This window comes from Copadichromis virginalis, linkage group LG12 (genome assembly GCF_057382275.1).
Source record: "Copadichromis virginalis isolate Kocher_CV1m ecotype Utaka linkage group LG12, C_Virginalis_male_GT1.1, whole genome shotgun sequence".
Classification (NCBI taxonomy): Eukaryota; Metazoa; Chordata; class Actinopteri; order Cichliformes; family Cichlidae; genus Copadichromis; species Copadichromis virginalis.
In genome coordinates, this window is record NC_140629.1 from 14,120,711 (window position 1) to 14,146,530 (window position 25,820).

Genomic DNA, 25,820 nt, shown 5'->3' on the forward strand with positions numbered 1-25,820 from the left:
TTGCGGCTGCATTTCACCCAGAGGTGTTGGGGATCTCCTTAAAATCGATGGAATTATAAACACAGATTTTGATCAGTCATGCCACACGACACCATCTGGAAAGCACTGCCAATGCATTAAAAGCATACCTGGATAAGGAAAACTCACTGGATTAAGCTCCCCAGAGCTTCGACCCCCAACATTATTGAAGCAGCTTGGGATCATATTTGTAACAAACAAAAGAAAAAGCAGAAACATCAAAAGAAAAGCTTTGAATGTCCTTCAAGAAGCCAAAGGATACTTAAAGAATTTCCAAGATAGCTTGAGAGAGTTCAGACTTGAAGAATTAAGGTAGTGACACCAAACGTTGACTTTCAAGCTTATAAGAATTGTATGAACTCTGTAATTGCTTTATACTTTACTGTATATTATAATATTTCCATATATGCACACGTTTCAATAAATTGCTACACCTACTTCACATTTCCCTAAAGAAATGAGGGGTAGCTCAAGACTTCTGCACACTACTGTGAACATAATTTCAATATTTTCTTTAAGGCCTTCCATTACAAGAAATAATAATATTTTTTATCACTTTGGATAAATAACTGATTTTCCACCATCATCAAACAAAATATATATAAAAAAGACCGTCTAAAAAGAAATCTTCCACTGTCAATTACACATTTTGCAAAGTGTACCTGGAATGATGACAACCTGAAGCACTAATAGTACCTGAGCTCCTCAGGAATTCAGTCCAGCAGAATTTCTCAGTAACGTCTGTCTGGATGCCTGTAATATAAACACAGAGACAGCCATAGTGAACTTCATAAAAAATAGTGCAAAGTGCTCCAAATTATCAGTGATCCAAAATACAATTTTTGTGTTCTGTGTAAAAAGCACTTCAGCATGATCACTCTCTGGGGACAAGCCTGAAAATTAAGCTTTCACTGGTTTGGGCTCAGCCATGCAGCTGGCCCGGGGGCTCTTGTCTAATCTATGAAGGGACACTATTTGCCAAACAAGGATACCGGTGGTAAACAACATGGAAGAGAGATTTGGGCTGTCCTACATGGTACGGTGGCCAATGGCAAGAGCAAACACAACTCTGTACTGCAGAAAGTATGATAATGGAGGGAAAATGTCAAAGCTGATTAGTGCAACACTTCAATGGTGAGTCAAGGATGCACAGCATCAGGCGAGGATGTCCATCCTGCAGAACTTACCTTGAGGCTGGACGTAGATTTTGCTGCTTTGGGACACCTTCAGAGGAAAAAAATAAAAAAGAAGTGGTTAAAACAGCTAACAGAACGCAATCAGCAATTATTGGCAGCGTTTGTTTATAGAAATTACATTTGATTATCACCAACTGTGCTTCTCTCTTTTTTTTATGTCCGACAATAGGGACAGCCATTTAAAGCTCTTTGTGTTCTAAGCATATTTAAACAGAGTACTAACTTTAAAAAGAGACTCAGGAAAGCAGTCGCTAAGATAATGCGGGTGCCGCAAAATAAATCAGAGGGGACGGGAAAGAAATTGACTGGATGTTATCACACCAGATCCATCCGCTATGTGTGTTTTCTGTCGCAATAAAAAGCTTGGCGATGCCTCTCAGTGCCTGTCCTGTCTACCAGCTGTCAGCACTAAATGACAGAGATAAAGCACTCCACTTGCCTCAATCTGCAGCCTATGGCTGGAATCTAATCTGAAAATAAAACACTGTAATATTGTTTTAATGCCAGACTATTACGGGACAGGGCAGGATATTGTGTTTGTATAGTCAGAGCCCTTCTGCTGTATTTATTGACGCTGTCATTCTCCTGCCGTCTGCAGATGTGCTGTAAAAATGTAAACAAAAACTTTCTCTCTTATTATAAGCTGCAATTAAGCAGACAGAGTAAGAATCTGGGGGAATTGAAATACATGAACTGCGGCCAAACATAGGGCATGTGTGAAAAAAGTGATATCTGCATGTGTAACCATCATGCGTCAAAGTTTAAACTGCATGTCAAATGGCTGGACAGCCCCACCTGAAAGCCCATCCCTCCTCCCACTGGGGGAGGGGGCATTTTTTGTAACTTTCTGCAACTATCAATCCAGAATTTACAACTTCTGGTTAGATGTGCAGAGATGAGGGAAAATAGTAATTCTTCTTTTCTCCCTTTTGTCACTAAATTTCATGTGTTCAACCCAATGCAACACTATCAGCGGTCCTCAGAGAGATAGCCTAAAATGTGCTCGACTCAACTGAACCACAAATTACTTCAGTCAGTGTATCAAAAAACATAAGCGCATAATCATACCAAAAATAACTCTGCCTCTTCTTTCAGTTTGTCAGTAAATGCAACAGCAAACCTGATTGGGAACAAAGAAACACTTCATTATCACTGCTGTGCGAGGCATTTCAGCAAAACAAGAATTTTCACTATAGGCAGTAAATTATAGCCTTTTACAAGTCATAATGATTTTGACAACAATAAAAGGGGGGAAAAAGCTGTGCTAACAACACTAAAACACAGAAATCTGCAGGCAGAGCAGTATGAGAGCAGAAAAACTGCTTGTAGCTCGAAGCGAAAGGATTTCAGTACAAAAAGAGAAAGAATACAAGCTGGAAAATGAAGGGAATGTAGAGCAAAGAAACAAAAACGAAACAAAAAAACTGAAAGAAGATACTAATTTTCATTTGTAAGTGTGCATTATTAAATGGGCAAACAAGCCCTGGGCAGTGATGGGACTTTATGATCAAGGTTGGGATGAGATGGCACTAATAGTGGGAGGCGGGTGGATTGAGATGTTTAAAGCTTTGGAAAACAGGCTCTCGCACATTCCTCTAGAACAGGGATGGGCAACTCCAGGCCTCGAGGGCCGGTGTCCTGCAGGTTTTAGATATCACTCTGGGTCAGCACACCTGAATCCAATGATTAGTTCATTACCGGGCCTCTGGAGAACTGCAAGACATGTTGAGGAGGTTTAGCCATTTGAATCAACTGTGTTGGATCAAGGACACATCTAAAATCTGCAGGACACCGGCCCTCGAGGCCTGGAGTTGCCCACCCCTGCTCCAGAGGTCTTTTTCTAGATTTACTGCCATCTACTTTAATCAGCTAGAAAACTGAGACACTTCAGTGTGATGTCGGCTTGGATTAGAGCATAAAATTTAGATTAGCCAGATTAGCCATTAGCCTGCTAAACTAGTGGTTAGCTTGAATTCTTTCAGTCTTATTCTTTCCATAGATTGTTTATTAAAGATGGACGTAGTCTCAGTAGTTTGCGAGGTCGTGCTTTGAAGCCATTTTGGTATTTTGAACCTGGACATGATGAGGGAGGCGTGGACCTGACTGATAAACTAAAGGACGCTGCACAACGATTCAGGAGGAACCTCTCAGCCATAAGGTAGCTATGTCAGCAGAGCACACGCTGCTTTATCCTCTTGTTTGACTTTAATTGGGAAAAATTTGCAAAATCAACATCATGTAGTTTCCAGTAAGATTTTAAATTAGCAACTGAGTCTATAATCAGCAAACTGTTTACCTTTTAATTATTTTTACTTTTAATTGTATTTATTAAATTGTTTTACATTGATTTATTTAAAAAAACAAAAACAAAACCCAAATAAAAAGATTTGGATCAAGAGGTTCGAGGGTCTATGCTAATGATGTGCAATGCCACTGATTTTCTTTTCGATACCAAATAAAATTCCGGTACTAAATAAGGATAATAAACTTAATGTGTTTGGAAAATCAAAACAAAAAGTAGTGTATTTCCAATTATACCTTTATAATGAATACAAGACATCAGACTACTTGTTCTTATTGTTTAATTATGAAGAACAAACAAACAAAAAAACCCCTGAAAACTCAACACCTACAGTTTACAATATTCAATTAACAATCAAAAATTAATATGAATGATTAACAATAATAATAATAATAATAAAGCTGAGGAACATTTTATTAATACATGTTATTATCTATCTTACATATGAAATATTTTAAGTTGAATTTGTTATTTTTTAAAGCCTACAATGTCTGTTTTACTGCAAGTAGGCTGTATATTTAATGACACCTACCCAATATAATCATTTTAAAAGCTCTACAATTCTAATAAATGGGATTTCATAGTTTTAAGGATGCGGAGGATTCCCACCACTTATACATCAACACAAAGCCTAAGCCTAGATGTAAGTCACTTTCCAAAATTTAGCAAAGTGCTACACGCAGGTGACGATTTAGGCGATCCCAATAATATCATTACTTTCATTTTGTTCTTGTGAATCATAATCTACAAATTCACTCCAAATTGCAAAAAAAAAAGAATGAAAATCAATTCCAGAATATAAATATCTGTTATTGGTGGAATCAATGTTTAAGTATCGATCTACACACCGCTAATCCATGCAAACAGCTGTCTCGTCCCCTCCTGATCATTAGAAAGAATTCTGACTTGAAGCTATGTCCATCCTTTAAATACAGTCTATGATTCTTCATGCCCCAGAGGCCAGAAGATCTTGTACAGAGCCAGAGTTTTTGTGTTGTTTTTTTTTTTTTTTACCCCCAGTGAAAACCTGGAATTTATGTATTGAAGGAAAAAAATATTTTAAGCTTATATTCAGACAGCAGTGTTACTTGTGATTTGTTGTTATATCCAAGACTGAATAAAATACATAAAAATCACATGATTAGTGGATTAGAAGCTTTCTCATTTCATGTGAATAATTTTAATAAAAGATATGAAAGTGGTGACATTTACTTCCTGCTCACACTTCAGGTTGGAGACATCTGAATCAAACCTTTATAAAAAGGAAGTTGGCAAAAATATGATATGACACATTACTAACATACTAGATATTAAACATGGATAAAGTCATGATTAATGATAACTGTCAAATTTGATATAATCAGCAGGTCCTTCTCATGGGAGACATGTTACAGGGTATTTCCTATAATGAGCAGTCCTCTTGAAATGACACTCCAAAAATATAATGCATACATGATTAACGGCATGAATGAATGAATATTGATGAGATTTTATTGATTGCAATGCACTTTTAAAAATCTTCTCAGTGACGTAACGCACTGTAGAAACAGAGCAGAAAGAAAGGCCTGCATCCGACTTGGTTGTGGAAAAGCTTCCCTGCATTGAGTTTGACCTCAGTGCTTTGCAATGCACAAATGTAATAAACGCAAGAACTGATAAGCTTCTGCTAAATTGGACAATTTGAATTTCTTAGCTAGAACTGATTTTCCATTCCCACCTCTAATGCATCTGTGCTCCTTGTCCTATCGTAAGACGCTAACAAATGTGCTGTAGATGCAGCCTCCTAGTCTAATTAACAAAGCCAACAGATGATGCTGATATCACATTATTTATAATGTAGACTCTTTTGCAAATTGTGACTTTTCCGTTATTTTAAATGAAACTTTTCCAAAATCATTTTATAAATGGTATGGAATATGTATGATATGAAGGACTAAAGTTCATGTACTAAGTTTGGAGCCATCCGGAAGTTTTAAAATAGGAATTTGTAACAGTACAACATCACCTGGCTTTCAGTAGCACCTGTTCCATAACCACACGCTTCTGCTCCACTTTCACATCTTCATTTATGTCTGTGCCGCCAAAGATTACGCCAAAGGGTATTTCAATATCTATTGTAAAGAACAGACATAAAACAAAAAGGCAATGTGGGACTGAAAGCTGTACATTTGAAGACCCATTATGTGACAGCAAAAAAGAAAACGGATTTAAAGTATACAGCTGATAAGTAGATGATATAACAGCAAGTCAGTTTACCCATGAGAAGTCTGCCCGCTTTGAAAAGATGAATAGCCAGTGCAGCTTCAAACTTGGGATGTTCAGAGACCAGATTTACCACATCAGCAGGAGACTGAAACTCTCGTGCGTCTCTGAGCTCGCAAGTGTGTCCTGCTGACTCAATGTAGGACCTAAAACATAAAATTAACATTTGCTTATGGAAGGCAGGAAGGAAGACTGAGCGGTTGAGCAAATTCATAATGGTTAAAGCCAGGAAACGTCTTCCGCTATTTTAGCTATTTTAACATGAAACTGTAGACGGACAAGTGTTACCAATCACATTAAATTAAGCTCAGTTCCTGTTAAGAACAGAAGCCAAGGTCACCGGCAACACCCGTGTTTACTGCTACTCATCTTAAGGTGTCTCATTACACGATAAGGTTTGTATTTGGAGCCAACTTGTTACACTTATTTCACAGTGAAGTGATTTTACCAACAACACTTGCCCTGATGAAGTTAAATACTCCGTTATTGCGTCATAGTGTCACGCGCTAATTAATGAATCATACCAGCTATAAGAACCAGCTACACTTAGCAACTATGTTTGTTACCTTATTCTCTCAGCTGTAGTATGGTTCCCAGTTTTGGGGTTGAGACAGGCAAGGAAAAGTAATTTCATATCTCCTATGAAAGCAGGGCTGACGTGCTAATTAGCTACTTAACGCGAAATATTCGCAAAAAGCTGACGGCACCGATCGGGACATCTGCGTTTCAATGAGCTCGCTTAGCCGAGCTCCAATTACATTTCCTTGTCCGTAACTTAACACGTAGCAGCACCTAAGGGCAAGGCTGGTTCATGTTAGGGTTGCAAACAGACCGTCTAATGTAGTGCACCATGCTTGTAATGTTTACAAGTCCGTCTTCTATACGGCCCCCTGGAAACATGACTGTAAGCGGCGAAGTGCTGCCAGCCAATTTCACTTCATTTTCTTCTTCCTTTTTTTTGTTATGCCCATCCCCAAACCCCAAACCCTGTTGGTTCATGTTATATAATAACAGAATCAGCCGTAGCCAAAAAAAAAAAGATTAAATTGCACTGCAGTGCCACTTCCTTCTCCCCTTGCTTAGCTCTGCGTAAGCGGAACAAATCCCTATATCACATGGATGGTGTTGCGCGCCTCGATTTGCAGTACCCGTCGCGTAAGTTTCATTTTCAGATCGTCTCCACAGCAACGCAAGAGTGACAGCTTTTGACTGAGCTATGTGTCACGCGACAGAACTGTGACATTGTTTTTCTGTTGACACCCAGTTCTCTTTTCATAAAGTTCAGCTTTTAGACAGTACAAACGAAACATTTGAGCGGTTAGTATGATCTAGATTGATGGAGACAACCGAAGACCTCTGGGACGTGTTTCTGTCATTAAAGGTAAGGTAATGAGAAACTTTAACAAGCTGATGTGGTGTTTAAGCTAGCTTACTTCAGGTTTGTAATAAGCTAAAAACCTATATGACAAGAAAATGGGCTCTTTGACAATTTAGATGTTGTGAATCCGGTACAGTTTTTTGTGTTTGTGCTGCGGTGTCACCGTTTGGTTTATATTTGTGTTTTATCTTCAGGTTTGAACTCTTAAAAATAAGGAAGAAACTCCATTCCACTAAGTTGGGCGAGAATGGCTAACAACAGGGACGCCAATGAGAGCACCCCTCTTTTGGACTCAGACACTGAGAGCAGACCTTCACCACCGTCAGTCTTCGAGGGAAGAAGACTGGCATGTGCGGCCATCCTGCTGGCCGAGTCACTAGAGAGGATTGCTTTCTATGGCATAACGTCAAACCTGGTTCTTTTTCTGAATGGTAGTCCTTTTTATTGGGAGGGCACTCAGGCGAGCCAGGCACCACTCATGTTCATGGGAGTAACTTACCTGATTTCACCATTTGGAGGCTGGTTGGCCGATGCATACCTCGGAAAATTCTTGACCATTGCTGCAAGTTTGGTTCTGTACATTTTTGGCATGCTGTTTTTCCCTTTTATTTCAAACGAGGGCACCAGGATACACCTGTGCGGGGAAGAAATGGCATTTCCTGTGCAGCCTGCTGAGTGTCTGAACACAAACGTTACCACTCCAAAAAACGTTACCTGCCCCATTCGTGCCCCATATTGTGGCCCAGCAGTCTATGGTGGACTTTTCTTAATTGCCTTAGGTGTGGGTACTGTGAAGTCTAACATCACTCCATTTGGGGCAGATCAGGTAGAGTATAAACAGCACTACTACGAGTTATTACAGTTTGTATTAATTAGTTAATACCTGGAATTTCCTGTTACCAGAAGGCTATAACCTGAACCATTAGCTTTCTGGATTTGGCTTGTATAAAATATGTAGTGGGGACATCAATGAAGTCAGACATGTGATGGGACTTTAGCTGCGCCATGACATTTCTCTGAGACATGCTCTTGATTATCATGGCTACTCATGGCTGTCACCATTAAAAACTAAACATTTTGAAGCATCTTGTAGAATAGACAACACATCTCTCTGGAACACATGCACAAACGGAGACATTTATAAACACTTCTTCAATTGTTCTTAGTTGGTAATAAGAAGTGAAACACACATCTGTCAGTTTAGTATCAAAATTATCTAGAGGGCCCTCCACAACATGCAATCATGGAAGTGGGAAAGTTCATCAATGGGGTCATTGTTTCTCAGAGTTATCTAATCAGGAAAGGATAAAATGTTTCAAGGGGAGCTGGCAGACTGAATATGATTAGTGCAATGTTATGTTCAAATACACAACACACAAAAGACACTGCTTTTTTTTTTTTTTGGTAAAAGTCCACTAACCTTAAAGCAAACGCAATGCACCATGAGGTTACTTTTTCCTGCGTACTGAAACTGAAAGTTTTACCTCATACAGACAAAATTTTCCCATTAGTGATCCTCCAACTGAAAGTCCTTGGTGCGTGGGAGATTTGAATATTTAAGAGAAACAGAAGAGTCCCTGTTAAAATTGGCCTCATTCCTAATAACGACACCCTCTCACAGCGTAAAAAAATTATCATACTGATTGTTGTGATTTCCCCTTTTAAATACAGTGCATTTGCATGAAAAAAAAGGTTTGTGACCTCTTTGGAATTACCAAACCTGGACTTGCAGTTTTGTCAGTCATGATACTTGGTCTGATCTTCAGTGACAATTGTAAAGAAACACAATCTGACTGAACATATAGCACAAAAAGTTGGATTTATATTATTTTATTGTTTGTAGCAACTCGTTGTTGAACCTCCTTTAGCAGCTACAGCTTTCACATGGGGGCTGTTTCCGGTAGCTGCTCATAAGACGATTTAATGTTTGTTTGCTAGTTCACCCAACCTTTCCTTTAAAACACAGACAGCTGCTCTTTAATTCAGTGATAACAAGCTATCCAAACAATGATGTTGGTTCAACCAGACTTTAAAGTTGGGATGATGGTGTTGTCCACCTTTTGATAAATCTCTTCATGCATCACTGATCTAGAAATGTCATTAAAAATTTGTAGATCTTCTAAGCTTTCCAACTAATGGCCGGGTCTGGTTGTTTTGCTAGTAGTGTGTTTTCCCTTGAACCCTGTTATCCAGTTGTGGAAATATCTACAGGTGTTACCACTCGGAGACAGATTTATTTTAATTGTAAATATTTCACTAGTTTTATTTTGTGTTGAGAGTTTATTCATATTTAGTTGAATTTTCATTATGTAGGGGTATTTGTCAGGGAAATATTCAAGAAATTTAGAAGAAGTATCACTATAAAAACACAATTTCTGTGTCATGTATTCACACTACACCAAAACATTCTAATGTGTGTTGCTCTGACAAAGACTAAAACATATTTCCTCTTGTAGTTTCCTACTTTTTGCGTTAAGTTTAGTTTTTATTTCAGGTAACTTAAATGTTTTTGTAACTATAGTCTTGCTTCAGGTCTTTAGAAAAAAGCTTTTATAGCCTTTTGTAGCTTCATATATCTCTAAATGCTTTTACAATCGAGAGGGAGGTGTTCATCGTTTATGTTAACAATCAAAAGTCAGACTTTTATGCCTTTTTTATATGGGGGGCACCCCAACAACCACCCAGCATCATTTTCTTAATTGGATACCACTGAGGTTCACACAGAGTTGCGAGTTTAGTTAAGTTGTGTTTACTATAATTGTGACCTATATGAAGCCTGGACAACATTTTATGATTAATCATTGCAGAAATCCCAGTAATTTCAGACAACTGACAAGAATTTATTTTTCCAGCTATGCCATGAGGGAATTACTTTCATAACTGACTCTGCACAAATGCACTGATGAACCCCAGAAAAATTTATGCTGAATATATTGACCTTATGTTCAGCATGTTTTAGCTGTACCAGCATCTTTTGTGCTTGTATATAAGCGACATATCCATCAGGAATTGAGAAAATCTTTTCACTCAAAAGAATAACTGTATGTGGGATGGATCGGATGATAATATTATGTGTTGGCATAGACAGCTATTGAAGCGTTACTAAGCCAATATTATAACCTTTAATTGTAACCTTTTAAAGAATGCTAAAAACTACAATAAGCAGATAAAGAATAAAGAAAACGTTGCTTCTATTGTTATGCTCATTTCACTCAGCTGAGATGATAAAATGATAAAGTTATTATAAAGTTTGCACAGTATTGCTATGTATATTTTACCATAAATGTGGCAAACGTGTTGACTCATGCAAATTGGTATTCAGCTTGTGATCACTGTTTCTCTTTGTTAGTGACAGTTCACGGTTGTTTTGATCATTTTAGGTTTTTACAAACTGTACTTTGTACTATATGTTATAGCTTTGAGTCATGCAGCCATAGTTTAAATCAATTTAAACCCTGTTTCTTGGCTTTGAAACCTAATCTTTTATATCAGACGACTTGTGACTTCACTTATTTTTTTATAACAATCAGATGCTGGTAGTTAACTTACAAACTCATGACAAACCACTGTTGCAAAGTTCAGAGTACACTTACTCTTCTTACACGCTCTTTTTGTTTGGATTAAAGAAAAGAAAAAATGTCACCCTGTGCTTTGTGTGCTCGCAGGTCAAAGACAGAGGACCAGAGGCCACTCGCAGATTTTTCAACTGGTTCTACTGGTCTATTAACTTGGGTGCCATTCTGTCACTGGGAGGTGTGGCCTACATCCAGCAAAACGTTAGCTTTGAGGTTGGCTACATCCTTCCTACTGTGTGCCTTGGGATCTCTTTCCTGGTCTTTCTCCTGGGGCGTATGGTTTTCATCAACAAGCCCGCAGATGGAAGTGCCTTTACTGACATGTTCAAGATCCTGGCTTTTGCCTGCTGTTCACAGAAACCAGTGGAGCCAAACCTGCTCCGGTAAGAGTGACATTTCATACAGTAATTAAATACATATACAAACAAAGCACACCCAGATCAGTCTCAGTGGGACAGCTTCCTAAAGTAGTGTAGTGACGTTAGTTGGATGGTGACTGTGAACCAGTGGAATAAAATGGCTCTATTTTATTGGTAGAGCTTTATGTTAAAACCTCCTTTGATCCACCTGTATAATTCTTTTTTTTCCCCCATTGGTTCAGGCATTCATCTTCGTTCCATGTGGTTAAGTTATTCTGAAGTGCGGATACTTGACTTTGAACCAAAGTAGCACTATTAGCTCATAAACTTGACATTGAATATTTTAAGTTGGGCAGTCCTGCTGCCTTTCAAGAATTTCTTATTAAGACATTTTCTCCAGAGATGGGGATTATAGGCTTTAGAAAAAAAGTTTCTTTCATATCTCTAGAAGTGCTGTTGTTAAAGGCCGAGAGATTCACATAAAAGGCTGGTTAATTTCCCACTTAAAGAGCACAGACCAATTCTAGTTTATTCTGGATTTATTTTTGCTTTATGCCATTAATTACACTGTATTTTTAAACTATTTCAATCAGGTTTATGTTTATTAAATTTTTCCTGTGAAACAGCAAACCGGCACTACTGGACAGTGCCAAAGTGACTTACGGAGGGAAATTTCCTGAAGAGAAAGTAGAGGAAGTCAAAGCACTGGTGAAGGTCCTTCCGGTTTTCTTTGCTCTTATTCCGTACTGGACTGTATACTTTCAGGTAAGATCAGCCGATATAAAGTTAGATCCAAACATTAACACAGTATTGCGCATGATGAGAAATGCAAAGTGAGAACACAAGAGATAATGTGCACACATTATCAGGTAAAACATTGTTTGTGTCAAAACTGGAGAAGAATGGTGTGCACCAGACACCCTGGTGATCACAAAGTGGAGAACGACTTCACGCTGAGACTTTAATCTCCTTTTCGCATTACAGATGCAGACAACGTACATCCTGCAGAGCCTCCATCTGAAGATTCCTGATACAACCCCAAACAGCACTTCTGACTTCTCTAAGGTAAACTGAAGTGGAGACACTCTTCTGCACCTCTTTCCTGTTTAATTAACAATTTTAGTGCCAGTGTGCTCTGACTTGATTTGTGCTGTGGCACTCTTAACTGTTCTCTAATTCTCTGTAGTTAAACATAACAGCGTGGAGCTCTAGCCTGCTTTCTCACAAGTGGTTTTGATCTATATTTTTTACTGCTGAAACTAAAGGAGTCAGTAGGCCACTGACACACAACAGCTGGAGGCAGCAGCAAAGGCTGATAATGCAACGGGGATTAAGTGAGAACTTCATAGACTAATACCTCACAGATTAGCAACTGGCTGGCATTGTATCTCACCACAGCAGCGCCTCCACCTGTTTCTGTTTGGCAAATTTTGCTGGTATACCTGTCTCTCACTTTGCCTGATTCTATTTTCAGTTTGGCAAATTTAAGTTTTCGTTTTATAGTGGCACTAGAAAATAGAGAAAATTGGGTAGCAGGGAAGGACCAGTGGAGTGACATTCAGTAAATGGTCCAGCAAGGAATGGAGGAACCAGTGCTCAGGCATTTGTGCCTATGTGATACACGCCCAATACTTGTCTATCAGGACAACTGTAGTAGATTAGATGTTGAGCGCTGCGGTGCTTTGATGACTGAAAATCAAAAGGTTCAAAAGCAATGAAATTAACTTGAGTAGTAACAGCAGCTTATGTAGTGCAGTAAGTCTGTTCATATTTCTGAACAGGCATGCTTGAGGTGATTGTGAAGTGTACCGACTTCACAGAATTGTGAAGTGAAACACTTGTCGGTAAACCTCGCAGTCTGAGTTAGTGCTCTTGAAAAGCCACAAAAATACTCGACTTGGAACATCGTGAAACTATGTTACATGGCTTTGTTTACTTGTGTAACATGTTTACAACTGTGTTTAAGAACTACATTTCTACAAAGTTTTCCTAAGTGCACCGTTTATCTGGTAGGAAAAAATGGAACTAGGCCCTTCCTGCTACCGGCCTCGACATTTGTCATTATCAAAAGGGAAGTGAGAATAGATGTCTCGTCTCACCTGACACATTTCAGTGGCCAACCTGAACAAAAACTGTCTCTTTGGAGAAATGGCACCCATACTACTATAACTACTACTCTGAGGTTACAATTTATGAATTTAGAGTAATTTTTTGACTAGTTGCTTTATTTTTGGGTTTGATTGGCAATTTGAAAACAAAACTACGTGAATTTGAAAATCACATTTTAAAATTAAAACTGTTTTCATGGTAACCCACAATAAATTCAATACTTCATGCCCTGTTACTCGTTCAGAGGATAAACAATGTATTATTCGTCTGCAGAGATTACATATTTCTATAAGCTTTTTTTTTCTAATCTGTTACAATAGATTATAAGGGTTAGAGCAGTGAAGCTGCAGGAAACTTCATTACATGGTTTAGAAATCCCCCCAACGTCTCACACCAACTTGGACATAGTAATCAAGTATATGTTTCTGCAGTTATCTCAGAAATGCTTTGCAGTGATCTAAAATTATTTGTTCCATTGTTCTTCTGTCTTTAAATTTGTTTTTTTAATTTCTTAAAAACTTGTTTTTAAAATCTCTCAATATCTCAGTATTAAGTTAGGCGTATGTACAAACTCTGATCTTAAGGTGTAAAGAAAATTCTGTGATATTTGCAAACGATCGTAATGCTTAGATGCTGAAATTTGAGTCACACATTAACATGTGTCCCTTGAGCTTATGCGCACAGGATCATTGTTGCAAGTCTGAAAACTTGAATCTCAAAATTGGATTCATGTGAAAGCCAGTTGAAGCCCGAAATGTGATAATGATCAGCCATGCATGATGTTTTACAGCAAATAGATTTTTATTTTATTTATTTATTTTGTCAATTCACAGTCCAAATGTAAACAAAAACACTGGGTTACTACTGCTACTGGGTTACTACTACTACTACTAATGTTTGAAAATGCAGAACTGCGTAGAGTACACAAAAGAGGCTGCAGACATTTGCTGGAAGCGTGTGGTGGCTTCTCCCAAACTGAATGGCCATTGCAATTCACACAGTTGTGCGCTCTCAGAAACAGCCACGTTGTATATCTACAGGGAGTGCAGAATTATTAGGCAAATGAGTATTTTGTCCACATCATCCTCTTCATGCATGTTGTCTTACTCCAAGCTATAGGCTGGAAAGCCAACTACCAATTAAGCATATTAGGTGATGTGCATCTCTGTAATGAGAACGGGTGTGGTCTAATGACATCAACACCCTATATCAGGTGTGCATAATTATTAGGCAACGTCCTTTCCTTTGGCAAAATGGGTCAAAAGAAGGACTTGACAGGCTCAGAAAAGTCAAAAATAGTGAGATATCTTGCAGAGGGATGCAGCAGTCTCAAAATTGCAAAGCTTCTGAAGCGTGATCATCGAACAATCAAGCGTTTCATTCAAAATAGTCAACAGGGTCGCAAGAAGCGTGTGGAAAAACCAAGGCGCAAAATAACTGCCCATGAACTGAGAAAAGTCAAGCGTGCAGCTGCCAAGATGCCACTTGCCACCAGTTTGGCCATATTTCAGAGCTGCAACATCACTGGAGTGCCCAAAAGCACAAGGTGTGCAATACTCAGAGACATGGCCAAGGTAAGAAAGGCTGAAAGACGACCACCACTGAACAAGACACACAAGCTGAAACGTCAAGACTGGGCCAAGAAATATCTCAAGACTGGTTTTTCTAAGGTTTTATGGACTGATGAAATGAGAGTGAGTCTTGATGGGGCAGATGGATGGGCCCGTGGCTGGATTGGTAAAGGGCAGAGAGCTCCAGTCCGATTCAGACGCCAGCAAGGTGGAGGTGGAGTACTGGTTTGGGCTGGTATCATCAAAGATGAGCTTGTGGGGCCTTTTCGGCTTGAGGATGGAGTCAAGCTCAACTCCCAGTCCTACTGCCAGTTTCTGGAAGACACCTTCTTCAAGCAGTGGTACAGGAAGAAGTCTGCATCCTTCAAGAAAAACATGATTTTCATGCAGGACAATGCTCCATCACACGCGTCCAAGTACTCCACAGTGTGGCTGGCAAGAAAGGGTATAAAAGAAGAAAAACTAATGACATGGCCTCCTTGTTCACCTGATCTGAACCCCATTGAGAACCTGTGGTCCATCATCAAATGTGAGATTTACAAGGAGGGAAAACAGTACACCTCTGTGAACAGTGTCTGGGAGGCTGTGGTTGCTGCTGCACGCAATGTTGATGGTGAACAGATCCAAACACTGACAGAATCCATGGATGGCAGGCTTTTGAGTGTCCTTGCAAAGACAGGTGGCTATATTGGTCGCTGATTTGTTTTTGTTTTGTTTTTGAATGTCAGAAATGTATATTTGTGAATGTGGAGATGTTATGTTGGTTTCACTGGTAAAAATAAATAATTGAAATGGGTATATATTTGTTTTTTGTTAAGTTGCCTAATAATTATGCACAGTAATAGTCACCTGCACACACAGATATCCCCCTAAAATAGCTAAAACTAAAAAGAAACTAAAAACTACTTCCAAAAACATTCAGCTTTGATATTAATGAGTTTTTGGGTTCATTGAGAACATGGTTGTTGTTCAATAATAAAATTATTCCTCAAAAATACAACTTGCCTAATAATTCTGCACTCCCTGTACTGTGCCTCATGACAGCATGTGATAAAAGAATCCTATACTATCATTTATGAAAGATTAAAGGCTCTTCCTCTCCTTAAATGTAACAGTACTTGTAGCTGAAAAACAGAGCATTCTTATTGAAATTATAATTGCATGTAATGTGTTCCCAAACACCTAATAGTGTAACTTTACTGCTTTCGTGACTCCCACATTAACCCCAAGCCAACTTTTACCTTTTAACAGACAAAAATGAATACATATTTCAAATGTAATATTATTGCATATATTAAAAGCATGCTTCAATAAATCTTGTTTCATGCTGATCTAAAGGGTGGTCTAGGGAAATAATGGCTAAAATGCTCACAACCTGCCATGTGCAACCATATTTTTATGGGATACTTTTTGATCCCTAAATGGTGGCACTATCCAATTTTCTCAAGATAAAGAGCAGCAGAAAATATAAATCTTGCAATAAGTCTTCATCATTTCCCAAATTGCTAAATCAGTATACAGTGTGTATGTGTGGTTTTGTTTTGGGGAAGTGGGGAAGAAAACAAAACAAAAAAAAACACACGGAGATTTGTGAGATTTGGGCCTGCTGAGACACCTCAGTCATTCATGCCAGCCTTGCCTTGGCAAAGAAGAAGTCTCATTTAGCACTTCCTATCATTTTGAATATGATAATGTACAAAGAAGAGAGAAAAACACTCTCTAAGGAGCTGCGTACAGATTGCCAGCGGTCGCTCTAAGAAATGGAAATTCAATTTGAGAATAAATGATCCTATCAGAAGTGTTAAACCAGAGACACATCAGGAGCTCAGATGGCACTTGGAATTTGAATTGCACAAAACAAAACAAACAAACAAAAACTCTGCTCCAGCAGTCTGCACTGTTACACTGCTCAGTCAGTGAGATATTGCCTCAACTTGTAAATACTTTGTATGCTTATAGTGGAATTTCTGTTTGATTGATATGTCATCCAGTCTGTTTACACAGTGCAATTATTCCTTCCAAAGATTACGCTTTATCGTGATAATTCAGAATCAGTTTTGTCAATTTTGTCTCACATTTAAGCTTTAATAGATTGGAATGTAAAAAAGAGAACTTATGAATCCTATTAATACTAGTGCTGCTGCTGCTACGGCTGTGAATAATAAGCTGAATATTTATTCGGTATTGACTGCCTGCTTGCATTACTATACATGCTATTTATGTTTTGTTTTTTAAATTGCTTCATGTTTTGCTTTTGACCACCTGGGGGTGCCAGAGCAGTATCAAGTCTGAAGGATGCACAGACTCCAGTGAATGCAAACATTTGGCGAACTGTGTAGTTTTCATACTTTTTTGCCTTTTGTTCTCTTTCATCCCATGTTTCTCCCCCTGGATTCCCCAGATGACGTTCCGCTTCCCGCCTGCTTGGCTCACCATGTTTGACGCAGTGCTCATTATCATGCTGATTCCCCTGAAGGACAAAGTGGTGGACCCAATCCTGAAACGGCGCGGCCTGCTGCCCTCCTCCCTGAAAAGGATCGCAGTAGGGATGTTCTTTGTCATGTGCTCGGCCGTGGCAGCGGGTGAGTGCACCCGCAGCCGAGTTCTCTGTACATGTCACTTAAATAGTACAAACACAACAAAGTAAAAAGGCAAAGTTGGGTGTTATTTTCTGTGGCAGATGGAACATACAATCAGCAGTTCCAGTGCCACATCTACTTCATCTATATTTTCATTACTTTTGGTAACATGGCTTTAATACAAAGCCGCTTCACTGACATGACTTGAATATGGTCACTGAACTTTTTTTTTTTAAATTTTTATTGCTATTCTGGGGTTGCTTTATGTGGGACTCGAAAGATGGTTTGTCACAGATTTATAGTCTATTCCAGAATCCCATGACTTTCCATCTGGCAAAGGAAAAGCAGCAGATATTGTCCCCCCTCACTCAGTAGCTTATAGAGAGCGCTGTGGCATCTAACTTTTTAGTCCTGTGTGACTGCACCAGCCGTGCTCAGTCGTGTTCTTTTCCAGTCTGTAGATTGTTTTTGAAAGCTTCAGCCAGGCCTGTCAGTGGTTGCTGCTGCACTGATGCATCCAGGCTAAAATGTTTCGAGCATGAAGGCAGGAAGAAAAGCCAATCAGTCTACATTGTATTCCACAAACGCTCCACTTTTTCTTACACAGAAATGCAAATGTGCAAAATGAACATATTTTACTATTAGTGATCCTTAGATATTGACTAGTGTGGTTTTATAGATGGGGAATAATGCACTTAATGAAAATAAACAGCAGTTGTTGGGGATAATTGTGAGGGAATCTCTGTAGAACTGGCCGTTCTTTCATCTCATTTCATTTCATTTTTGAGTTTGTAGTCAAATGTCTTAACAACAGTTTCCACGACAAGCATGCTTTGTATCCTTATATAGCACAAGCAAGCCGATTCTACAGTTTTCAACAAATCACAACCGAAGTGTCATAACATTAGCTCACGATTATTTTATGGTATGTTTTACGTCTGTTTTTACAAACTGGTCTTATCTCCACGTATGATAAACTTGTTTATTCTTGCTCCTTTATGGTCATCTGATAGCAGAATGTGTAAAAAACACAACAAACCCCCCAAACCCAGCAACTTAATAAATTAAAGCTCACCTCATCAAAACAGTGAGTGTAAAAAGAAGACTGTAGAGTCCTCAAATGTTCTAGTGTTGATTGGCAGAGTAAGACCATCAAACAAATCTTTTTCAATCAACCTGATGCGGTAGAATGATTATTAACCAAATCCGTAGTGTTTATTTTTCAGTTTAAATATCAGAGGATGTGAGGTTTCTGACAAGTAAAGGTCCTTCTAATATTTTCATTTTCATGTTCCAAAGCTGGTTAGCTGTTTGCTTTTCCATTCGACTCACTGAAATAAAGTGCAGCACTTGCATTTAAATTCAGGCAAAATAAACTCAGAATATTGCAGAAGGCTGTTTTGAGTTCTGGGAGTAGAGAGAATGTGTTTATGGTGTGGGAATTGGACAGATGAGTACACAACTCGTGTGCGACAAATTTCTGACCTGGATTCCAGGAGACAAATCGGAGGACTCTGTCAAAGTTTTACAGTAATATGCTTTGTAAAGTGAATTACTGAGATGCAGTATAATGATATTGCATCTGCAGCTTATTTGAATAATTATTCAGACAGCAGTAATTTGCAGAGCCTGTGCACCGTTTATCCCCAGAACTGACTCGATTCACATTTGTTCAGTTACGCACACTGACTCCTGGGAGCTGCCTTACACTGTTATTACATTTCAAGCTGCATTCTAAGTTGACTTTACTCGGTGCTTATCTGTAGCGGTCCAAAAGCTAAAATCATGAAGTTCAAAGACTGACAGATGGATAGCTGTGAATGTCCAAGTGTGGCACCTTTTATCCACAGACTAGATAGTTGTCACACATGACACTGCCGGCACGCCACACCGCTGCTCCTCGGCGGTAGCATCTCTTTCATCTTGTTGTGTATTTGTCTGGATTGGTGCAGCAGTATTTTACACAGTGAAGCTGTATGTGCTGACACACGTGGTACAAGGACAGGTGGACTACCCATGCAGTGAAAAGGGACTACTGAAGGCATGCTGCTAAGTAGACAGTGGACTGTTTCTGATCATTTATGTACAACGCTCCCAGACTTTGGCCACATGCTGACCAGCTCTCAAAAACTATGCTGACATTGTCTTTTCTGTTGTTTTTTTGTTTGTTTGTTTTTTAGCATGCTGTCTCACTTTTCTCACTTTATGTCTGATCTCATTTGGTTAAAGCTCAATGGCTATTGCACCCAAAGCATTTCTCTCTCTCACTCTTTCTCGCCCTCTTTCTCCTTTTTTTTTTTTTTTTTTTTCCAGAAAAGCTGGAGCAGAGTTTCCAGGGATCACGCTGGGTTGTCTGTTGTGTGATATTTAGTTAGGGTGGGTGGGGGGGAGCAGAGATGTGTGCGTTTATAGAGTGCGACTTGCTCGGGGCAGCTCAGTGGCCGTGCTGTTCGAGATGGACAGCTGGTATTATAGGATATCCGGATTACAAGGCTACAACTCCTCTCAAATATAGCATTAAGTGCAGTTATGATAGGAGGCTGTCTCTGGGAGTTATCTGGAAATAGCCGCTGGTTACATGATAATAGCTATCGAATAAAGCTTTTAGGAAGCAGCGGCAGTTGATGACAACTGCCTGGTTCTTATTATTGAATCATCTGCACCGTCCCATTACCAGCTGCCAGAATATAGAAGCGTGCAGATGTGATCTTAATGAAGTGTAGGCTAGCCTTAAAATTAGCTAAATCCTTAATGGACTGTTCAGTGTTGAAAACTCTAAGTCTGGCAGCTTCTTGCTGTATGTTGGTGTCACGAACTTTAAAGTATCCTTTCCAAAATATATAAGCCTTTTCAAATTACCCATGCTAAATATAGCATGGGTAATTGGTGTGTGTGTGTAATAAATTTTAGGTCTTGTTTTTTTTTGCTTTCCCCTTAGTTAATTGTTCTTCCTTGCACTGTTTTCTGGGTCCACCCCATCAGGTATTTTGGAGACAAAGCGCCTGGAGATCGTCAAATCCAATGGTACCATTGACCAGATGCTTGGGAGCGTCATCTACCACGCGGCAGATTTGGCCATATGGTGGCAGATCCCTCAGTACGTGCTGATTGGAATCAGCGAAATATTTGCCAGCATTGCAGGTACAGCCAGTTGACATCCTCTGTGAAGTTTTCAAATAAATGCTAAACACTTTCATTTAATAGTGCGATCAGGTAAACATGATGACTCAGACAAATGGTAAAATGTCACATCCTTCTCCAGAGTAAGAGACTTGTACTTTGAGTTGATCAGCTTTTCCCTTTGAACATTCAGAATAGATTGGGGGCTAAAGCCCATTGTGCCTATTCCTGTAAGCACAATGCAGTGAAGACTAATGTGTAAATCCTTTTTGAACAATTTGTTTGATTTATTGCCATCCGGCACCAGCTTAATGTGTTTGTGGGTTGCAGTCCATACTCCAGAGTAAATAGCCCACAACATCAATTGATAATTGATTATCCCGATTTTATCACACTACTGCAAGACATTGTTAAGTAACGGAGCATTTTCCAAATAAGGAAAATGCTCCGTTACAGTAACTGCTTTTTAACAAACAGGGAGGAAAAAGCAAAGCTTTCATTTTACGTCCAGTGCTCTTGAAACAGATAGAGGAGATGGCGAGATGCATAAAGGTACAGATAGGTTATATATAGGTTATATTTATAATTGCAGTGCAAGGTGGAGCGTGATATAAAGCTTTCACCTTTAATGTTTAATAGTGTGGTAAGCTGACATTTTTAGATATGCGCCATCATATGCAATGACTCTTACATTGGGCCTTTTTCCTTCTACAAACAAGGGACGGCTCAGAGATAATACTAACAAATTGCACTGACACATATTCACTTAGTTAGCTTTCACAGCTGACACGCTGTTAATAAGGACGTGTTACACCATAGCAAATGAAAGTTTAATTATCAGTCCAGCAGTTTGATAGATCTGACATTTACATCTGCGTACATACACCAAAGAAGCAGAAAACGGCTCTTAAACATCCTATTAAGATTTCTTCTTATCAAATTGCACTTTTAAAAGGATTGTACTGCAGATTTACATTCATTTACATTTAAGATGACATAGTATAACAGGTTATTTGCACCTCTAATTTGTAATATTTTAAATAGCCTCATAATTTTTCATCCATCTCTATCATTTGTCCAGTAAGAAGCAGCAAATACGTTAAACTAATACTGGTAAGGCTTTGTAATTACATTCCTCTTTGTCAGCGTAGAAAATGTTACAATGGCTGAGATTGTTTGTGAACATTATTTAGTCGAGACAAGACGATTCTAAGAAGGCAATTCAACCGTATTTTTTTCTCCCCACAAAATTTTTTTGCTTCAAATTTCAAGTGTTTCATTTATTTATTTATTTATTTTTCTCAGAGAAATACATTTCCTGTCATTTATGTTTGCAAAAGCAATGAAAAAGAAAAGAATTGCATTGGATCAAGGCGGGTCAGAGTAGCTCTTAGTTCAAACAACAGCTACAGTCCTGTTTGTGATCATTTTCCAGGTATCGGCTCAAAACTGCTCGGTAAGAAACTCGCGAGAAATGAGAGTCATTTCATTTCTTGCGAGCCCTGGTGTGAAGAGTAAATGCCTTTTCATTAACAGCTTTGGGGAGAGCATATTGCCCCAGTAATACAATAATGTGGGGATTTGCTTTAATGCTGTTTGTGTTTGTAAGAAATGCACTAAATGTGAAATTCTTTATGAAGTTGTTTTGCGTTGAACGGAGTAGCAGCTGTGGGCCATTTTTATCCTTTAGCATGCAGACATACAAAATAGGGCAATATACCTCGCATTCTGCTTATCTATCTAATTGGAATCTGTATTTTTTTGCTTACTTTCTCTTGCAGTCATTGCCTTAGTGATTCAACTTTGTTAATCCCTCTAGGCATGATTGAGTCATTCTCCCACTACTATGAAATGTCCTACAACATATTGTGTGGTCTCGGTGTAGTACATTCTTTATTTCTTACTTAAGAGTGAAAATGAGACCATTAATATTTAGGACTTGAAGGAATATCTGGTCAGTCCAGTTCCCTCAGAAAACATTTGTCATCTTTAAAAATCTTTGGAAACTGAAATCTGTTTAATGAGCTTGGGTATTATACAACCCTTGAGCGGAAATGCATAAGGCTTCTATAAAACACTGGAACTTGCGTAAAGAGAGTCCCTATGAAAGTCAAATCCGGGATTTGACAAAGCTATAGGGATCCTTAAAATAAACTTGCTCTCCCCTCTCTCTCTCCATCCCACAGGGCTTAGTTCAAGACAAAATGTCTGACAGAATTGTGGCATGTGTCTGGTAAAGAGGAATATTTCCCCTTAGTCATCTTCTGTTTGAATAAATCTGTGTAAAACCTCTGGTGCTATCAAACTTTCTGACTGCAGTCCCCAGTCTTGTACGGCAATGGGTAATGCTTTCCACATATGCCACTCAAGTTCGTCTGCTTTAAGGTGGCAAGAAAATGCAAAACCCTCTCGTAAAAGAAAAGAAAATAGTGCCCGCAGTATTTTTAAACATGTTTTTTTTCTTATGAAAAAAGTAGAAGGCTTATGTTACTTTCTAAACCATAAAAAAACCTCTGACCTTGGGAATAGAAAACAATATATACATCAGATATGTACATATGTATTCCCCTTCTGAGTGTTTTTGTGTTCCTTATTAAAATTAAACTTGTCATTCAACACTCCCTGAAAGCAGGTGAGGCATTTAGGTTATATAGGTTATTTTCATGCATACCCAGTGATAATATTTGCCACATCTATCTGTGCCTTTTTATTCTAAAAGGATCCCTCTTTCTTTCTTTCTTTCTTTCTTTCTTTCTTTCTTTCTTTCTTTCTTTCTTTCTTTCTTTCTTTCTTTCTTTCTTTCTTTCTTTCTTTCTTTCTTTCTTTCTTTCTTTCTTTCCTTCCTTCCTTCTCAGAACTATCGCAGGTATCTGTCAAGAAACTGTTCATCACGTTAATTTGAACAATGTTACCCTCCAAGGATGTTAAAAGGCACACATAAGCACAAGTCCCTAATCTCTTCTGACAGATGTAGCTATAGGGGCTCCTATGTTTGAGGTGCCATGAAATTATCAATGTCAGCTTGCAGCAAGACAGAATGTTTTAGGCAGAGGACACACAGATTTCTCCCCATACTCCTCTCTCTTTCTCGAAAGTTTCTTGCTCTTTTTTTTCCCCCCTCCAGTCTGTTTTTTTTCCATCACACAGTAAATACTGAATAATTTGTCTTCCACAAATTATTTAGTACTTACAAACACCACAGTCCAGTGCCACAATAGGAAATGAGCTGCCAAGGAATTCTTTTGCAATTAACAAGTGAACAGTCAACAAAACCCACCCAAAAAACAAAAACAAAATTATTTTACACAGATGGATAAATACGCGAAGAGTTGGGATTGAAATGTTACTCCGCCCATAAAATGTACACCAGCATGCCTGATGTTTTTAGTTGTCTGTCCACTAGAAGTAACAAAAATCACTACTCTTCCTACAGTATTGATCTTTGATTAAACCTAAACGCATTGATCACCTAGTGGGTACTGGTTACTTTTATGGGCAATAACATGTAAATTGTAATAGATCATGAGTCAGATAAGCTGTTATATCAGTGGCGTTACCACAGTTTACAATCCAGAAAACCGTGTGTCTAAAACCAAGAGGCTGTCTCTGGGTTTTGCACAAACTGTGTAATATTCTGGGGTCTCTGAGGAAGGACATTCAATTGAAATGATCTGAAATCTGGGGGACTATCTTTTAAAAAGAACAGTTTTTTGTTAGACATACCAACACAATATTGTTTTCTCTACCAATCCTGCTTGCCATATTTGCTTCCGTGCAAGTTTTCCCATTTCCCCAAATGTAATTTAAAGTGGTCCAGAGATGCATCGGAAGATGACATTGAAAGTGAAGAAGCATTAATCTTAGTCGGGAAAGACTTAGATTTCCACATATTATTATTTATCACACCGCTCGTATCCAAGTAAATTATGTTACCTTGTTGCTCCAGTATCTCAGACTTGGATTTATTCAGAACGTGTTTAGGTTAAATCCTGTGTCTAAGTAGCACTGAATTCCAAGTTACATTACATCATCAGTGGCAGCTTTTGTCATATTTCATTACATGTTGTACCATATAAACTATAAAGCTGCGTTACATTAACATTTAATCATATATATTTCTACGTATGTGTTTTCATCTTTATTGCAGGCCTGGAGTTTGCCTATTCTGCAGCCCCCAAGTCCATGCAGAGTGCCATCATGGGGCTTTTCTTTTTCTTTTCTGGGATTGGATCCTTTGTGGGCTCCGGATTGCTGGCTATTGTCTCCCTCAAGTCAATTGGCTGGATGTCATCCCATAGAGACTTCGGTAAGAGATATTTTAGCTCATGATAATTCCAATTTGGCAGGTACGTCGCACGTACCGTGATCAAGAGGTAGAGAACTCGACTGAAGCAGATAGCACGTGTGTGCGTGCACCTGTATGTTTGTGGAAGTGTAAGCGCACACATATGTCTGTGCGTGTTTTTGTATTATTGAAAAATGTGGTCCTGGAACCATTTGGTGTAGGTGAAGCTACCACAAAGGCGAAGACTTCAAGCACTTGTGCTTAAACTTGAAATAAAAGCTGGTTTTCTTTTCAACCTGTTCTCATCACTTCATCATTATCAAAACACACAGTAGTGACGTGATTCTCAGCGCTATCTGTAAGTCACCTGTCACCTCTTTTGCCAAGCATCCTGTTAGGTACCCAGTGCTAGACCACATACTATTGTATTCCCACATCGACTTTAGGTATAAAACCACAAGAGAGGCATCGATTCAGACTGCCTGAAATTAATCTTCCAGGAACATAGCTTAAGAATGTTCAAAAGCTTGAGCTAATTTAAAATCCACTTAAAGACTTTGTAAATTATACACAGAAAGGAGGGGGACAACACCCTGCACAGGTCTCTTGTTTTAAGAGTGTTTCACATTATAAATAGACATGTCAGACTAACGACAAAAGGTTTGTGTAAATCTGTCCGAGTGCTAGAATGAATAGCGTGGTGGTGGCAGCAGATGGATGGACTCCCAGTGAGTAGAGGCTCCCCACCCAGATGCACTTTTCCCTGAGCATTCAGTAAATAAGCCAACACTGTAAATTGTTTATCCACAAACACCTAATAGCTCATTAATACAGTGTACCGACAGGTAGGGTGGTACTTCTGATGATGTTAGCACTAGAAAATGCTTTGCATGCCTCATATATCCAGCTCAGCCGTGCATAACTTGAGGGGAAGGTAAGCTAAAGTTGTTCTGCCCATAAGACTCCCTTTGCTTTCCAAAAAAAGAAGGTGAACTGCAGAAATGGAACAAAACACCCTCCTGGCCACTGATTAAAGACATACGGCACAAAGCTTAGGCATTACGTA

General features: G+C 38.8%; 2 protein-coding genes across 2 annotated transcripts in view; one reads left to right on the plus strand and one right to left on the minus strand.

The window, feature by feature from the left end:
* glt1d1 (glycosyltransferase 1 domain containing 1) overlaps positions 1 to 6,913 on the minus strand; it is a 36,373-nt gene extending 29,460 nt beyond the window's left edge. The window contains exons 1-6 of the mRNA XM_085474825.1: positions 6,345 to 6,913; positions 5,773 to 5,924; positions 5,522 to 5,627; positions 2,283 to 2,334; positions 1,206 to 1,242; positions 715 to 771 (exon numbers count right to left, since the gene is read on the minus strand). Of these exons, the coding sequence (XP_085330951.1) occupies positions 715 to 771; positions 1,206 to 1,242; positions 2,283 to 2,334; positions 5,522 to 5,627; positions 5,773 to 5,924; positions 6,345 to 6,412 (472 nt within the window). The 5' untranslated portion in view covers positions 6,413 to 6,913. The remainder of the gene's footprint in view (positions 1 to 714; positions 772 to 1,205; positions 1,243 to 2,282; positions 2,335 to 5,521; positions 5,628 to 5,772; positions 5,925 to 6,344) is intronic.
* Positions 6,914 to 6,986: 73 nt separating this feature from the next.
* slc15a4 (solute carrier family 15 member 4) overlaps positions 6,987 to 25,820 on the plus strand; it is a 30,355-nt gene continuing 11,521 nt past the window's right edge. The window contains exons 1-8 of the mRNA XM_085474824.1: positions 6,987 to 7,159; positions 7,351 to 7,982; positions 10,822 to 11,114; positions 11,717 to 11,855; positions 12,075 to 12,155; positions 17,172 to 17,352; positions 20,332 to 20,490; positions 24,617 to 24,775. Coding sequence (XP_085330950.1) covers positions 7,404 to 7,982; positions 10,822 to 11,114; positions 11,717 to 11,855; positions 12,075 to 12,155; positions 17,172 to 17,352; positions 20,332 to 20,490; positions 24,617 to 24,775 — 1,591 coding nt within the window. The 5' untranslated portion in view covers positions 6,987 to 7,159; positions 7,351 to 7,403. The remainder of the gene's footprint in view (positions 7,160 to 7,350; positions 7,983 to 10,821; positions 11,115 to 11,716; positions 11,856 to 12,074; positions 12,156 to 17,171; positions 17,353 to 20,331; positions 20,491 to 24,616; positions 24,776 to 25,820) is intronic.